At 41.3% G+C, this 17,541-nt stretch overlaps 2 protein-coding genes across 2 annotated transcripts; both read left to right on the plus strand.

Annotated features, from left to right (window-relative positions):
• The first annotated feature begins 615 nt into the window (after nt 1-615).
• On the plus strand, nt 616-8,273 carry LOC139454445 (tubulin beta chain-like). Its single transcript, XM_071236148.1, has 4 exons — nt 616-749; nt 4,887-4,995; nt 5,982-6,337; nt 6,892-8,273. Exons 1-4 carry the CDS (start codon nt 693-695, stop codon nt 7,705-7,707), a joined length of 1,338 nt encoding a protein of 445 aa, XP_071092249.1. The 5' UTR covers nt 616-692; the 3' UTR covers nt 7,708-8,273.
• A 3,840-nt stretch (nt 8,274-12,113) lies between these two features.
• On the plus strand, nt 12,114-15,802 carry LOC139454444 (tubulin beta chain-like). The gene is made up of 3 exons (XM_071236147.1): nt 12,114-12,209; nt 13,179-13,287; nt 14,504-15,802. Exons 1-3 carry the CDS (start codon nt 12,153-12,155, stop codon nt 15,679-15,681), a joined length of 1,344 nt encoding a protein of 447 aa, XP_071092248.1. The 5' UTR covers nt 12,114-12,152; the 3' UTR covers nt 15,682-15,802.
• The last annotated feature ends 1,739 nt before the right edge of the window (nt 15,803-17,541 follow it).

Genomic DNA, 17,541 nt, shown 5'->3' on the forward strand with positions numbered 1-17,541 from the left:
AGTGTTATCAGTCATAACACATTTCGCCTTTAAACATTTACAATACAAGATCCCTATTTTCCCCAAACATTATGTTATAATTGATAGATACTAATTCATTTATGAAGGAAATATATCATTGTGTCAACGAAAGCTGTTCATATAATTGAATCAGGTAGACAGGATTGTGGAATTTGAACAAACGTTCATAATTTGCGAAAAAAAACACTGGTAGATCTAGTAATGTTCAATATTTTCAAAAATACTTTGTTGATCGAAAGTATTTCAAATATTGTCTACGTGTACGTTTCACATATAATGTTCTGTTTATATCTAGTGTGTTCATACTATTTTGATATTAACATCGCATAAATACGCAAATTTTAAAAAAAGCAGGCTGTCATTTGTTTGCAAAAACATGAACATCGAATATGTTACATGACACGATGGAATTACCATAATTACCTTACGCGTTAACCTCCCCTTATTGTAGTGTCGAACTTATAGACGTGACTTGTTCGGGTCAAGATTGCCGATGCTAATTTTTGAGTTTTTACAGCAGTTATTTCCCTTGAGTTGACGCTTTGCACAGGGATCGATGGATATTTCAAAGTGACTTATGTAAGTTCCAAGAGCGAGTGACTTTATTCCTGTGCAAAACACGGTGGCAGATATTTTTTGAGAGAGCGGACAGACGCATCTGAGACTGGATCATGAGGGAAATCGTCCACATGCAGGCTGGCCAATGCGGCAACCAAATTGGTTCAAAGGTAAATCGTCTCATGATTTAGTCTGCTTACCGCTCAGACGGTTGCTGAAAACACGTGTCGGTAAAACATGACACGGAAGACGGCCATTGTTGTTATATGTAACTTATCAGTCGGTTGTCAAATAGTGTCAGATATTTTTCGTAAAAATACATTTCACCGTAGTGAAATCATGAGACGGAATATGTTGTGGGTTTAGTGCAATCATTCATTGACATGGTCAATTCTTCCCACGCCTATCATGGATCTGGTTCGCGCGTTTTTACATGGATCGCTGGTCATTGTCAGGTGTAAAAATAAAAAAAAATTTAGCCTTACAGGAAACAGGAAGTATTTCGGAGAATCAGATTAGGTTTCTACATGAAAAAGTGTTCCTGATTAATAAGACAGCGTGTAGACTGGAGGCAGCTGAGCATCGATCCCGAGACACGACGTGTAGCGTGCATAGGAAATGAGGCCTTTCTACGGCTGAAACATGATATAAGTGAAGATGCAAAAAACAACAACAACATATTTACTCAATTACTTCGCTTAGATTTACCAACAGACAGATCTTGAAGACCCAGCATTCCTGCACCATGACTGTGATGTATATTCATTTTATGAAAACAAAACTAATCTAGATTTATACAGGCAAGTCTAGCCAGCTCTTCCACATACCGTATTCGACGTAATAAGCGCCCAGGGCGCTCTCGAAATTAAAAATAGGGGGCTCTTATTAGAATATTATTTTCTTGAAAATAACAGAGTTAAAATATACATTTTGTGGTTTATGCTGACAGCCTGAAATGTTTATGTACGACAGATATATTTTTCTAGAATTTAATTGCCCATAATTAAGTGTGCATAAAACAGATGAGTGTGTATTTTAAGCGAATATATAAGTCTTGTGTACATTGATCAATCGGAAGGGGTACTTATTAGGATTGTTCACTGGCCAATTTATTAGCGAATGTCGCCTTGGGCGCTTATTACAGCTGGGCGCTTATTACATTGAATACGGTAAGTGAAGATGAAAAAAACAACAACAACATATTTACTCAATTACTTCGCTTAGCTTTACCAACAGACAGATTTTGAAGACCCAGCATTCCTGCACCATGACTGTGAAGTATATTCATTTTATGAAAACAAAACTAATCTAGATTTATATAGGGAAGTCTAGCCAGCTCTTCCACATATGCAGGAAAATTATTTGTTTGAAATTAATCCCTTCATTTAAAACTGTTTTGTTCTTGTGGTTTTCTTTGTTAAAGGTTTTGAGATAACAATAAATAAATGTATGCATAAAGCATTTCATTGGTCATTAAAATCAGTTCTGTAAGAAGGAATAATCCTTACTACATGTACATGTATTTACTCTACAATCATGAAATAATGACACATGTGACGCCTTGCTTACCATTATCTATCAGTCAAATATCTGACAACTTAAACAAACCATCGGTCAAATTGAAATTTTGTCGGTCTATGACCAGTGACCAATGACCCTCTGAAACCCTGATATGACACCGCCTGTAAAAAATCGAGTCTGGACAAGACAATCCAGTGATTGACATCATGAGCATCGATACGATGACATGCATCAACCAAGCCAGCAAGCCTGACAAGCTGATCCCGTTAGTCGCCTCTTACAACAAGCATACCGGTAGTCACCTTTTACGGCAAGCTTGGGTTGCTGAAGACCATTTCTACCCCGGACCTTCACAGGTCCTCAACTAGCAAGTTGATGTTAAATGTCTAGATTTTGTACAAAAGCAACTTTCTAGGTTTTCATTAGTCTTGGACTAGTGCCACAGTAGTGGCTTGTGTAATTCTGATCTTTCATTTAATTATCACTTAGCTCCAGCCCTCGTGGGCAATTATTTATAATGTAAGCCTGTCCATTGGCCTTAAGCGTAGCAAGGAGCAAATTTGAGTTGGTGAATTCTGCTAAGTGCTTTCTGTGTTGGTAACGATAGAGGGACCAAGTGTCACATCTTTGGTGTCCCGGGTCTTGCAAAAGTGATACTTTAATCTATTCCAAATATTTGTAGTTTAAAATGAAAGTCAAGGGTGCTCCATAAGCATATATCTGATGTCTAGAAGTTAGAGGTCCCTAAGGCCTAGATTCAAATACTATGGGGGCAAACCCCAGGACCCACCTTAATTTTGAACACCATTTTTGAATGTTAGAGATTGTTAGGGGCCCGGGGTATGAAGCTCAAAGACCTTAGGGCCCCACTTTTTTTAAACACTTGTCTATGATGATGGTGATGATTGATAATGAGTATTGTTCAGGGATGTCATAATATGACGATCCTACGATATATATCGTAATACCTTTTTCACGATACGATACGATACATATTTTGCAACAATTTTGCATGTATTTTATATCTTATAGCAGGGTTTTACCTTGACTTACAAAAGTTGGGGTCCTTGCAGGTTATGTGAGGGTCCTGTAAAGTAATGAAATGGTGTAGTGTACTGTTCATCTTGATAATTACTTAGAGCCTGGAATGAATCTATGATCACATGGCCAGTGGTGATGATTGATGAATGAAATAACTGACCCCCATAACTGCTTGATACACTGTAGGTACAATGAATATTATTGTGCATCCCTCAGGACGCAGTATATTCTTTTCCTGCATTCATTCTCTACATTTTTGCTAACTGGGCGCATGTGTGTATCGCATAAAACATGGCATAAGCATTGTTATGGTTTCAAACTTCCTGTATGTTTGGTGTCATATTTGAAGATAAAAATGTTTTATTTTACTCAATAGTTTATTTCAGACAAAACACTGTACAATGTAGATATAGCATAAATTAATGACAAAATTGTTTATTAAATGGTAGATAGAGCCCATTTTACCAAGATAGTCATTACCATGATTACATTTTGCTGTTTTAAATGTTCCGTCTGTGAAATGGTACAAAATTAAGATGTGAATTGATACAGGATTATAATATGAATTGATACAGATTAGTGTTTCGCGTATCATATCATCTGAAAATATTATTCATGTATCAGTGAATCATTGCCATCCCTACTGTTGTTGCATGCATAAGACAAATTTGATGCTATGTATCAAATATAAAGATTCCTTGTGATTTTGAATTGTTTGGGTACTGCACATGTGTTGTGCATTTAGCTTGCACATAATGAATTAAACTTCCATCTGAAAGTTGTCATTTAGCTATTTGTTATGGTATTTACTCCATACATTAACTCTATTGTCCACTGAAAATGATGTCAAGTGATGTTTTCGGAGTTGTGTGCTCAAACGTTTTGGGCACGGACTGGTTAAGTTGTAACAAGTAGGTGAAGTTAAGCAATGTCGTGTTGGAGAGAAGTTGGATGGCCGCGTTCGGCAGCTTGACTCCTGAGAGTTTCTAGGGCTTCGGTCCTGCCGCACACTGAAGCACATGTAGCACATGCAGTGTCTCCTGAGGCAAGTGGGTAGAATAGGTCTTCAGCAACCCATGCTTGCCGTAAAAGGTGACTAGCGGGATCGGGTGGTCAGGCTCGCTGACTTGGTTGATGCATGTCATCGATCCCAATTGCGTGGATCGATGCTCATGATATTAATCACTGGATTGTCTGGTCCAGACTCGATTATTTACAGACTGCTGTCATATAGCTGGAATATTGCCTAGTGCTGCGTTAACCAACCAACCAACCTTAGGCAAGTGACTCAGGCCTCTGTTCACCCAGCAGTGAATGGGTACCCAGTAGGATGAGATGATGGTGTGGCTGTTAACCTTCTATTGCCTCACAGGCAGCTTGGGTTTGTATACTCCCCAGGGTGATGAGAATATAAATGAAGTGCACACTGATCCATTGACAGGGGTAATGTAGTGCTTTGAGCACGGGATAGGACGTTGTATTTGACGCATCATAAATGTGCACATTATTATTATTTGTTGTCCGTAGTTTATTTTCTACTCCTGTACTGGACTGAACTTCTTTTTCTGTAGAGTTAATTTATGTGGACTATATTCACGATATTAGTTAGCTAGCTAGACAGAAAGCAATAGAAGTAGACTCGCTTTTGCAGACTGTGTTTTAGGAGAAAACTGTTAGTCTTACTCCTTTTCGGCTAATCTTAGACATTTTTTCTGAGTGACTAAATTATGTTTTGTTCTCTGCAGTTCTGGGAGGTGATCTCCGATGAGCACGGCATCGACCCCACCGGCACCTACCACGGTGACTCCGACCTCCAGTTGGAGAGAATCAACGTCTACTACAACGAGGCTTCTGGTAGGCACAATAGATAGGTGGTTCAGTTCATGAACATGATAGAGGGCTTGCCATCAGAAATTCGGCTCCAATTCACATGAATCAACACTTTCCTGCTAAATTAAGAATGATCTGGTTCAACTTAGAAGCAGCCGTCAGAAATTTATCTGGAGTCCGATATTCGGTTCCAAGTTTGCACCTTATGGCGATAAAAGTTCCCAGTTTGAATTAAACATTTTCCAATTCCTAAAAATGTACAAAAATAAGAACATTGACAAAAGCATATTCATATATAACACTATCACAATTTTTGTTTCAATTTGTCTGTCAAGGTTTGGTATCCTAGAGAACTCCAATGCCCCTATCCATCTTTCTTGTGTAAATGAAGGGTTTTAATTTCTGAATTGTTGCAATATTTTATCATCAAGGTTTTTGTACACATTATTGCATCAAATATGCCTTGCAGAATGGAGGCAAATAATATTCATGGAGTCCTATATCAGTATATCTAGAAAGAATTTTTGTGACTGTTGTGATAAAATCTAGTTTTTTTGTTTTTTTTCATTTTGGCCCATTTTATGTTTGTTTCCATAACCTGGAAACCGATATTATCCCCATCCTATAATAAACAAATACGTTGTATACATTTGTTTGTTATGAAGAGAATAATACATTTATGCCAATAGGATTCGTCCTGGGGTCCAGCCTTGCCTCTGGATCATAACATGGAAACAGTTCAGATCTTAATGCTACATTTGTATCTAGAGAAGTACACGTTCATACTTTCAGATTTGCCATTCACTTTTTTAAAATCTGACAGGGTTCAAAATTACGAAATATTTGCAGTATTACATACATGTACAAAGCAAATGTATATTTTGTCATGATTGCGTAAATATCCAGGTGAGCGATACAGGCCCTATGGGCCTCTTGTATATAGTTATGACAATGGTTGATTTCAATGATTTTAAGGTTTCTCCTGCAATATTTGATTGTCTTTGTTCCAGGAGGCAAATATGTTCCCCGTGCAGTCTTGGTCGACCTGGAGCCAGGCACCATGGACTCTGTCCGATCTGGTCCCTTTGGACAGATCTTCCGTCCAGACAACTTCGTCTTCGGTCAGAGCGGTGCTGGTAACAACTGGGCCAAGGGTCACTACACAGAAGGTGCTGAGCTGGTCGACTCCGTGCTGGACGTGGTCCGCAAAGAGGCAGAGAGCTGTGACTGTTTACAAGGCTTCCAGCTGACCCACTCTCTTGGTGGTGGCACTGGGTCTGGCATGGGCACCCTCCTCATCAGTAAGATCAGGGAGGAGTACCCCGACAGAATCATGAACACGTTCTCCGTTGTGCCGTCACCAAAGGTAGGTGCAAAACAAAAAATGTTTTCCTTTTGATACTACATCTCTGAGAACTCTCAAATTACCAATGAGATGTTCTATATCGGATTCTGCCATAGGTCTTCAGCAACCCATACCTGCGGTAAAAGGCAACTCTACTTGTTGTAAGAGGCGACTAATGGGATCAGGTGGTCAGGTTTGCTGACTTGTTGATGCATATCATCCTATCCCAATTGTGTGGATCGATGCTCATGTCAATCACTGGAATGTCTTGTCCAAACTTGATTATTTACAGATCGCAATCATATAGCTGGAATATTGCTGAGTGCGGCATTAAACGACAAACAAACAAACATTGTCACGCAATATGTCTCAGGAGGCAGGTGGGTGGGTCCACCACCCTGCCTGCAGAGTTGCATCCCTTAGCAAGAGACACACTATGATATAACAGCAGCATGTGACTGAACACTTCACATTTTCATATTGACAGTTAGAGTAATTTTTTTAAAAATGTGTTAGTTATGAATAATCCTAGTCATGTAAGTTTCACAAGTACATAATATACCATTTTATTTCAGGTGTCTGACACAGTTGTGGAGCCTTACAATGCCACCCTGTCAGTCCACCAGTTGGTTGAGAACACAGATGAAAGTTACTGCATTGACAACGAGGCTCTGTACGACATCTGCTTCAGGACCTTGAAGCTGACCACACCCACCTACGGTGACCTAAACCATCTTGTGTCAGCCACCATGTCCGGAGTGACCACCTGTCTGAGGTTCCCTGGTCAACTGAACGCCGATCTTCGTAAATTGGCTGTCAACATGGTGCCCTTCCCCCGTCTTCACTTCTTCATGCCCGGCTTCGCACCCCTCACCTCCAGAGGAAGCCAACAGTACCGTGCACTCACCGTGCCCGAGCTCACCCAGCAGATGTTTGATGCCAAGAACATGATGGCTGCCTGTGATCCCCGTCACGGTCGCTACCTGACAGTGGCTGCCATGTTCCGTGGACGTATGTCCATGAAGGAGGTTGATGAACAGATGCTCAACGTCCAGAACAAAAACAGCAGCTACTTCGTTGAATGGATCCCCAACAACGTCAAGACCGCCGTCTGTGACATCCCACCAAGAGGCCTCAAGATGTCGGCTACCTTCATCGGCAACAGCACCGCCATCCAGGAGCTGTTCAAGCGTATCTCCGAGCAGTTCACAGCCATGTTCAGGAGAAAGGCTTTCCTCCATTGGTACACTGGCGAGGGCATGGACGAGATGGAGTTCACTGAGGCCGAGTCCAACATGAACGACTTGGTGTCCGAGTACCAGCAGTACCAGGATGCTTCTGCTGAGGAAGAGGGAGAGTTCGACGAGGAAGAAGAGGGAGAAATGGCTTAATTTGTGTCTGTCCGCTCTTCCTTGAAAGATTCTGCCTGTTCAATCTTATGTCAAGTCTGTCCATGGAGGACTAGAATTGTCCTTGTTCCAGTGTTCTGTTGTCAGTATTTTTAGTATCAAAGTGGCTAAAGGGTCCATTGTAATTTACAGTATTTCTGGTCAGTGTTCATAAGTGTATGTCATGTTTCACTGTATTGCTTGTACTTAATCAGTATTACATAACAGCATTCATTTGATATATATCCAGGTCATTTTGGCTTTTTTGCCAAACACTTTGATTTGTTGATCAAATTAAGGTGTTCCGATTGAGACACAGGATACGCAATATTCCATGTTTGCCTTTATTTAAATCACCTTTTGCCAAATTTTGCCAAATAGGTAATCCATAAATGTGTTCGTGATGGAGTAAGTTTTCTTACTGAATTCCAGCAGTTTTTGACAATCATATCATTACGTCAGTCACTGTGCAATGCTTCTGCTCAATCTTCCTGTTGGATCATTTTGATTGCATTTTGCACATTGTACCATTCTGATGCTGTTACAGCAATAAAATTGTTTAAATGTTATTGATTTCTATTTTTCTTATATGGTACAGGGATAGACATGACTGGTAGTCTTTTTTTAAGGGACTAGTTGGTTTCTCCCCAAGTCTGCTTATTTTACATAAATCACTATTCTGAAAGCAGCTCCAGGCTAGTTGACAAAGGTGTCTACCCTTGTGGTACATATAAACCAGGACAAGTCTCTGTATACTTACATTTTAAGGTCATGTGGGCTTATATGTCAACTTGGTCAATGTTGCTTTGTTTTGGATGTATAATGAATGAGTTGAACATGTTTAATGCTGCAGTTCGCAGTATACCAACTGTTTCACAACAGCCTAATTTTGCAACTTCATATCTGCATCATATCGATTATTTACAGACCCATGAAGATCCGGGGTAGAATAGGTCTTCAGCAACCCATGCTTGCCATAAAAGGCGACTATGCTTGTTGTCAGAGGCGGGATCGGGTGGTCAGGCTGGCTGACTTGATTGATGCATATCATCGTATCCCAATTGCGTGGATCGATGCTCATGATGTCAATCACTGGATTGTCTGATCCAGACTTGATTACTTGCAGACCACCGTCATATAGCTGGAATATTGCTGAGTGCGGCGTTAAACAGACTACCAACATAAAGATGGAATATTGTTGAGAGGTGTTACACAACAAACATCAAATCTGGACCAGGCAAACCTGTGACTAACAACATTAGTTAGCATGAATTCACACTGCCATTTAGTAAGTGGTCAAATGTAACGAATGTTATATTTGGGATAACACTTTCTTAGTAAAGTACAGATTCTCGTACTTTTTTGGGGTTGAGTCCCGTCCGGGATTCGAACCCACACTTGCCAGGGTGAGGCACCTAATCGCCAGCACATAAAGTAAGCTGGTGGGTTAGATCGCTGACTTTGTGTGCTGGCGATTAGGTGCCTCACCCTGGCAAGTGTGGGTTCGAATCCCGGACGGGACTCAACCCCCCAAAAGTACGAGAAACTGTACTTTACTAAGAAAGTGTTATCCCAAATATAACATTTGTTACATGAGTTAGCATACATGCTCTTGGGCCATGCTCATCTGAGGTGCTGCAGAAAGCTATGACTGAGAGTTGATGCCCAGATTCGTCCTGATTGTAGGTTTGCCAGCACCATGCCCTCCCTGGCGACTGAGTTTCATGAAAGTGGTAAAAAAATTTATTGTCTGAAACATGCTTTATCTCGCGCTTCCCTCTCGCATCAAACAGACAGGCCATGATGAAAGTGTTCAGTGGCATTATTCCAACTAGTTTTTGGTCCAATTGTCTAAATGTCATTAATATCAGTTCTGAGTTCTCGCTACCTTCAAAAAATATTTGAGGACATCACATTACAGGTCACGAGAAGTGACATTAGTCATTGAGGAAGCAACGAAGGGCATGCGCAGCTTGCAGTAGCGTTTTGATTGGCTTACATTTCATATATGTCATCGTATTTAAATACAGCAACCCCTTTGCTTAATGTGTTTTCCTGGAATGTGAAATTTCAGGACTATCTCGTTTAATTGCAGAAATGTGTTTCGCCTGACAGAACAAGCATTATTTCTCTTATGGTGATAGATGCTTGACGGAATGACACCGAATCGTTGCTAATGTAGAGGGGAATGTCCGAGTAACACTCCAATTCTTAAACATAATGGAGCAGAGGCCCTGCAGGGGCCGAGGCCCATTATTTTTAAGGAATGGAGAGTTACGAGGATATTCCCCTACTTAAAACTCATCCCTACGTTTACACTTTGACAAAATATTCTGTTGTTGAAAATATTTGAAAAATTCAAATGCTGCTTCAAGATAATGTACAGTTTACAAGCAACTCTCCATTCCTGAAAAATAATGGAGCGTTCAAACAATAGAATGACGTCACAGATGTGTTTTAACATACGAATCATGTGATCGTCTCCTCGGGACTCGATAATTTACGGGGGCACGGGTTGCCCAATCATCTAAGGCTGTGTAGAGTTGCGTCCCTTGGCTACGCAAGAAACCTATGATTGTGGGTTCGAATCCCGGTTCGCCTCGATTAAGTTTCTAGGTTTGTCAGCACCATGCCCGTGCTCGTAGGTTTCACCGAATCGGTAAACGTCTGAAACCTGCAACACTTTGGGCTTTCCTTCCACATTAAGCTTACACGCCGTGATATGACTTGAGTACTGTTAAAAGCGGCGTTAAATCCAACTCACTCACTCACGATAATTTACTTCCTAGTGCGGGGTTAAACAACAAACAACAGTCATTGATCCATTTAAGGCTTGAACTGGTTAGAAAGTGAAGACAACCTTGGTACAACTCTATGTATGGTGTTACTGGTCCTAAGCCCTGCACAAAGCGATTGCAGGATTTTTTTGGTTGTTGTTTAACAACAGCGCCATGTAAACAATCGAGTATGGACCAGACAATCCAGTGATTGACAAGAACATCGATCCACGCAATTGGGATACGATGACATGACATCAAACCAAGTCAGCGAGCCTGACCAACCCGATCCCGTTAGTCGCCCCTTACGACTTTGTTGATGCATGTCATCGTATCCCTATTGCGCAGATTGCTGCTCATTATGTCAATCACTGCAATGTCAGGTCCAGTCTCGATTATTTACAGATCGCCGTCATAATAATAGCTGGAATATTGCTGAGTGCGGCTTAAAACAAGAACGAAACTAATCTTGACCCCAAAAGCTTCCTTATTTGTATCGGTCATGTTGAAAGCGTAGCCCATATTTCAGCCATTTCTATATCCTTGTGAATAATGATACAAATAAAAGTGACAAAATCCCCTTCGTTATCATACGAAACCTCTGCTAAAAGCCGAGTCCGAAGCAGAATTCCGACTGTATTAGAAGCATGTGTTTATGAAACACTATGAAACACGATCTCAAGTCGAAAGGAATGACGCCATATTCCCTACTAATAATTATATTCGGGAGAGAATTGTATTTTAACAGATGCAGCAGCTCTTTCGGTTATACTAAAAGTGTGGTATTTTCTCTCTCCAAACATTGATAAATGAGAGCTGCAAGTAGTATGGAAAATATTATCAAAATGAATGAATTTTGTAACTCATATATGATGTATATACTTTCCTATGCCCGCGATGCAAGCATACCAGTGAGAAAATTAAAGGTGTTCAATCTGAATAACTAGTTATTTTCATCGTCACTCTTAACATTAAACAGAATGACAATCTTCAAAATGTTCACGGGACCATCTTCCCCAAACCACTAATATGGTTTAAATTAACTGCCAGGCAAGAGAAAGAAAGCCCTTGAAAACTGGATTTGACACAAAAAATCAAAAGTTATCAAAACTTTACCTAGCTGAAACCAGTCGCCGAAATACTGCAAACGTAACGTCCAAGACAAAACACTGATACTCGTATCAAACACATCATCATCAAATAACCATAGCCACCATCAAACATGAGTGTATGTCTTCCTTACCCGTCAATTTAGTTTAAAAATAATGAACCGACATAAGCAACATATTTTGTTGAAATCACAGTTTACATTACCCACTCGTTTGCTTTATTGTTGACGAGAGTATATATCATCAACCTTGTATTGTTCACACAGCAGCAAATCTTTCCAATGTCAAATCCGTCGATCCACCACGCTTGTTAACAGACCATTCAAATCCTCTGAGGCTTACCCCATTACGTCGTCCATTGTTTGTTCCCTTAAGCACTTAAAGATAAACCCCTGCTTACTGATACCGCCATTGACTCGAGGCCAATTAGTTTACTTCGATACTGTTGCCATCACACACGAGATGAGACGACGGGGGTATAAAGAGCCCCCTTTTCCCTGTCTCATCACTCCGGTCTCTCACCGCACCACTAGAACCACCACCACCACCACCCACAACAACCATGAGGGAAATCGTCCACATGCAAGCTGGCCAGTGCGGCAACCAGATCGGCGCCAAGGTGAACTTCTTTCTCTTATTGTTTTTGTGTATTTTTATTAAGCATTATCTAGACATAAGGTGAGAAATTGAATACGTGTGTCATTATATGTGTAGATATTGTGTAAATAGTAAATTTGAAAAATATATAAAACATTCAACCATTTATATTTCTGAATTACAAAATCTGTCGCTTCTGGTATATGCAACAACTGAAATGTTTTGATTGAGGTGATTTGACCTTGAAACCCAATACCCAGCATTCTTAACGCAGCATAGCTTTTTGTCATCTATAACGCCATATAGTTATAGTCCTGTTATTAAAATCTGTTTTTGTGTCATTTGTAAGTTGTATTCCCGCCCAGTAAATAATATTACATATGCTTTTATAAAGCACCTCATAAGACTTTTATGACTGGACTTTGTACAATCTACGAATATCTATGTACCTTTTAGTGCATCTGCACTGTGTGGCACGTGAATAATATTTACTGAACAAAAACACGTTGGGGATCATGAATATTTTGGCATATTTTTTGGCAGTGAAAAAAGACTGAGCACACAATTTCATATGAATTATCCCAAATATATTCCTGATCCTGTTATGTTCAGTATAGTCTCGTGTTATCCAATATCCCCAATCGCCTTTTAGAGACTTAAAATGTAGACAAGAGAGCATACGAGCTTGTTTAATAGCCTCGCTTCTCCCTTGAGTTACTTCAAGCCCTCTCTCTATGTATTATGCATGACTTTGCTGCCTATATATTCCCGTGTCTTGCATCTAGTTGGTATCAGATAGCCGCCTTTCGTTAAGCTGTTCTCACCCTACCGGTTTTCCCACCAAAGGAAAAACTCATACATTTAGTACAATGCTATCAAGCCGCACTGGTAATTTGTTATCTAATTAATAAGTAATTCTAGATTTACTTATCTATGGTACATGTATGTCTTTTTAAAACACATTATCAATAAAAAAGTATTTTACCCCCAGTTCTGGGAGGTGATCTCCGACGAGCACGGCATCGACCCCACCGGCACCTACCACGGGGACTCCGACCTCCAGTTGGAGAGAATCAACGTCTACTACAACGAGGCTACAGGTGAGGACAGGGCAATAATATATACTATGAAATATAAAACAGAACATATCTACTTCAAGGTGCGATATACCTACATATATACCTTTCACATTAAGCCTTATATAACTTCGGATAGAACCTGTTTAATATTGACGACAACAACAAGGGTAAAAGTTTACACTTAGAAATAGTATTGAGTTGTAATACGGCCAGACACAGCTTTCCGATTACAATGTAACCAAACTTACACAACAAAAGAACAACAGAACGCAAATACATGTCATACACATTAATCAACTCAGGCCTCTGTCCGGTCAAAACTGTTACCGACAGATAATCCGACACCGACCTTTCTAATCGGCTTAACGATATTTCGTTCCCTTTTGAAGTAAGGTCACTTTGATTCCTGAACCCGTAGGAATAACAATGAAAAATGGACGGGGTAGTTAAGTCTTTCAATAATACTGCCCGGGGTACAATCTGCCCTAAATACTGGCATGCAAAGAGGTCATTCGTTACCCCCCACACACACACACACCCACACACACACACACACACACACCACTACCCCCCATCCCCAACACACATACACCACCTCCCATAAACCAAGATTAGAACAAACATATTCGCCTGACATGTTTTAACAGACCACAACAATTATGAAAAATATTTTTATTTGTTTGAGTCCGTACATGTTTATTTAAGTTTTTGAACTCGGCGTTCTTTCGTTTGCAAAAACTGTTCACAACCGGAAATATTTATTACACATATCGTTTCCTCCAGCACTTCACACGCAGCCGGCTCTTATCTTGTGAATGGCGTACCCGGAAGCTATTACACACATCCCTGTTGCCTGGGGCAACCGTTATCGCTGACGTCACTTTTATCTAATTTCAGTGAATCCTACTGATAAGTTGACATTATCGTAAGGCTTATCGCTTATATCAGTGTTAGTCATGCGATATAATGACATGGCGTTGGAGGAAATACGGAACATTAAAGAACAGTAGCACAGTATAGCAAATACATCATACATCATATTTATATTCATAGTTTATTTGCCAATATAAATAATTGAATTGAATACACGTCATTATCAAATTATATGCAAGGCCCTTAATTCTTTGTATTTTACTGTTCTATTTAATACGAAAGATTCATTGAAAAACGTCATCTTTCTTCACATTAAGCTGTTTCATCCTTTATGGTTGTAAAAGAATCCTCTTTACCTTTCCAGGAGGCAAGTATGTCCCCCGTGCCGTGCTGGTCGACCTGGAGCCAGGCACCATGGACTCGGTCCGATCTGGTCCCTTCGGACAGATCTTCCGTCCAGACAACTTCGTCTTCGGTCAGAGCGGTGCTGGCAACAACTGGGCCAAGGGTCACTACACAGAGGGCGCTGAGCTGGTAGACTCCGTGCTGGACGTGGTCCGCAAAGAGGCAGAGAGCTGTGACTGTTTACAAGGCTTCCAGCTGACCCACTCTCTGGGTGGTGGCACTGGGTCTGGCATGGGCACACTCCTCATCAGTAAGATCAGGGAGGAGTACCCCGACAGAATCATGAACACGTTCTCCGTTGTGCCATCACCAAAGGTGTCCGACACAGTCGTCGAGCCCTACAACGCCACCCTGTCAGTCCATCAGTTGGTTGAGAACACAGATGAAAGTTACTGCATTGACAATGAGGCTCTGTACGACATCTGCTTCAGAACCTTGAAGCTGACCACACCCACCTACGGTGACCTCAACCATCTTGTGTCAGCCACCATGTCCGGAGTGACCACCTGTCTGAGGTTCCCTGGTCAACTGAACGCCGATCTTCGTAAATTGGCTGTCAACATGGTGCCCTTCCCCCGTCTTCACTTCTTCATGCCCGGCTTCGCACCCCTCACCTCCAGAGGAAGCCAACAGTACCGTGCACTCACCGTGCCCGAGCTCACCCAGCAGATGTTTGATGCCAAGAACATGATGGCTGCCTGTGATCCCCGTCACGGTCGCTACCTGACAGTGGCTGCCATATTCCGTGGCCGCATGTCCATGAAGGAGGTTGATGAACAGATGCTCAACGTCCAGAACAAGAACAGCAGCTACTTCGTTGAATGGATCCCCAACAACGTCAAGACCGCCGTCTGTGACATCCCACCACGTGGTCTCAAGATGTCTTCAACCTTCATCGGCAATAGCACCGCCATCCAAGAACTGTTCAAGCGCATCTCCGAGCAGTTCACAGCCATGTTCAGGAGAAAGGCTTTCCTCCATTGGTACACTGGCGAGGGCATGGACGAGATGGAGTTCACTGAGGCCGAGTCCAACATGAACGACTTGGTGTCCGAGTACCAGCAGTACCAGGATGCCACCGCCGAGGAAGAGGGAGAGTTCGACGAGGAAGAAGGTGAGGGAGATGCAGAAGCATAATCTCGAAAGTTAACACTTGCGACACTTGCTGTGTAGGTGATTCGAACAAACAGTTGAACCTGTGACACGACAATCTTGTTACTAATTTATCATTATTTTATTTCTGGTGAATGTTTTCTTGATCCGCGTATCTCTTAATAGAATAAATACTGAAATTTGTGTCCTGCTGTCTTTATCTCTTCTCGCTGCCTGTCAAGGGAGTGAGTTGTGTTTAACATCCTTTCAACAGTAGATCACTTGTCGGCTTAATTAAGTGATACAGGCCGCTGACCCTTCAAATATACCGATTGCAAATGCTGGATTCGAACCAACGATCTGTGGATCCTGGCACAACTAAGGCAGCAAATTTCAGCACATTAGACCACTGGACTACCTGCGTCCCCGATGACGGGAACATACAATTTACTACGTTCGCCATACTATCATTATGCTGATTTCTTCAAGAAGTACCCCCTTTAACCACATTACAACAAACAGTATCAATATTATAACACATGGTAGCAAAATAAAGCCAAGGATATCCTCATCACTGGTTCCCCTGTACCCAGGTGAAGTAGGATAGCCCAGTGGTTAGAGTATTTCCTTGTCCCGACCGGTATCCTCTTTCTTGGTTTCCGACGCTGTGATAATAGTAGAAGCCCCGTAAAATCGAAACACATAAACAAGAATTGCCTCTTTTGGAAAATGACCTTTACTTCTGTCTATGTGCACGCAAAGGCGCGTAAACAGTTGGCAGAACCAACGATGGTCCTGCACTATTCTGATAAAAAAAGAGCTATTTTGTTAAGAGTATCAGTGGTTATTAATAATCACATAAAGATAGAACAAATATAATACGCATTTAAAACAACGCCTCTTTACCATACGTTCAGTGTTCTTTTAATTACCAAACTAATGTAGACTTATACGGTAACGGTCGGGTAGCCTTGTGGTGAAAGCGTTCGCTCGTCACGCCGAAGGCCCAGGTTCGAATCCCGACATGGGTACAATGTGTGAAGCCCATTTCTGGTGACCCCCGCCGCGATATTGCTGGAATATTGCTAAAAGCGGCGTAAAACCGTACTCACTCCTCTAGAACACCACACCAGTGTATGTCTATATCTATCTAAATGAAGGATGCAAAGGAAGGATGGGAGGTGTGTAAAGGCCCTTTTCGGCCCACAGGAAATGTCAAATTTAAATGACGTTGAAATGATGGTTTGAAAGTATCATGCAGCTATATTTCTTCCTTTTGTTCTTTCTTTCTTCCTATCTTCTTTCTTTCCTGTACTTGAAACCTTTCATCTTCCCGAGGCAAGAGCGTCCACTAGCCTTATTATCAAAGTCTTGTTTCCACGTAGACAGGCTAGTGGATACGCTTGCGTCGGGAAGATGGCAACCTTTGGACTTCTGACATGGTCAAATACAGAAGTACAGACTACATACAGAATGGATGGAAAGGGGCGTGTTTTCGAACTTCAGTTGAAGTCCTTGATTCAGTGTAAATATTTTACAATATGCGTGTCCCGTCCTTATCTACAGCTCCTAAGAATATCGTCTCGGGTCAAACACTTGTTCTTGTTGAGGCCGAATATTAGACAGCTTCCGACAGCCTTTAAGACACATTTACGCTTTCCTATGGACACTGTCAAAAGGTTGATGCATGTCATCGAATCCAAACTGCGTGGATTGATGCTCATGATATCAATCACTGGATTGTCTGGTCAATTCTTAAAACTGTGCGGCTCAACACAGGGGCATATAACGCAAAAACATAGCAGCTACAAGATATAGGGATACACCCAGCGTCAGTCTCCTACATAAAACGAAAGGGATATAACGAGGCCAACCCACTCTCATTTCAAGCAAATACATTTAGCT

Source organism: Haliotis cracherodii, unplaced genomic scaffold (assembly GCF_022045235.1).
Source record: "Haliotis cracherodii isolate W230 unplaced genomic scaffold, xgHalCrac1.p SCAF_10, whole genome shotgun sequence".
NCBI classification, from domain to species: domain Eukaryota; kingdom Metazoa; phylum Mollusca; class Gastropoda; order Lepetellida; family Haliotidae; genus Haliotis; species Haliotis cracherodii.

Bases quoted from the DNA above. Each gene is read 5' to 3' on its own strand.
- LOC139454445 (XM_071236148.1), top strand. From the start codon at position 693: ATGAGGGAAATCGTCCACATGCAGGCTGGCCAATGCGGCAACCAAATT. The intron at 4,996-5,981 runs GTAGGCACAATA...TCTTTGTTCCAG, and splicing joins CTACTACAACGAGGCTTCTG to GAGGCAAATATGTTCCCCGT. The intron at 6,338-6,891 runs GTAGGTGCAAAA...ATTTTATTTCAG, and splicing joins CCGTTGTGCCGTCACCAAAG to GTGTCTGACACAGTTGTGGA.
- LOC139454444 (XM_071236147.1), top strand. From the start codon at position 12,153: ATGAGGGAAATCGTCCACATGCAAGCTGGCCAGTGCGGCAACCAGATC. The intron at 12,210-13,178 runs GTGAACTTCTTT...TTTTACCCCCAG, and splicing joins GCAACCAGATCGGCGCCAAG to TTCTGGGAGGTGATCTCCGA. The intron at 13,288-14,503 runs GTGAGGACAGGG...TTACCTTTCCAG, and splicing joins CTACTACAACGAGGCTACAG to GAGGCAAGTATGTCCCCCGT.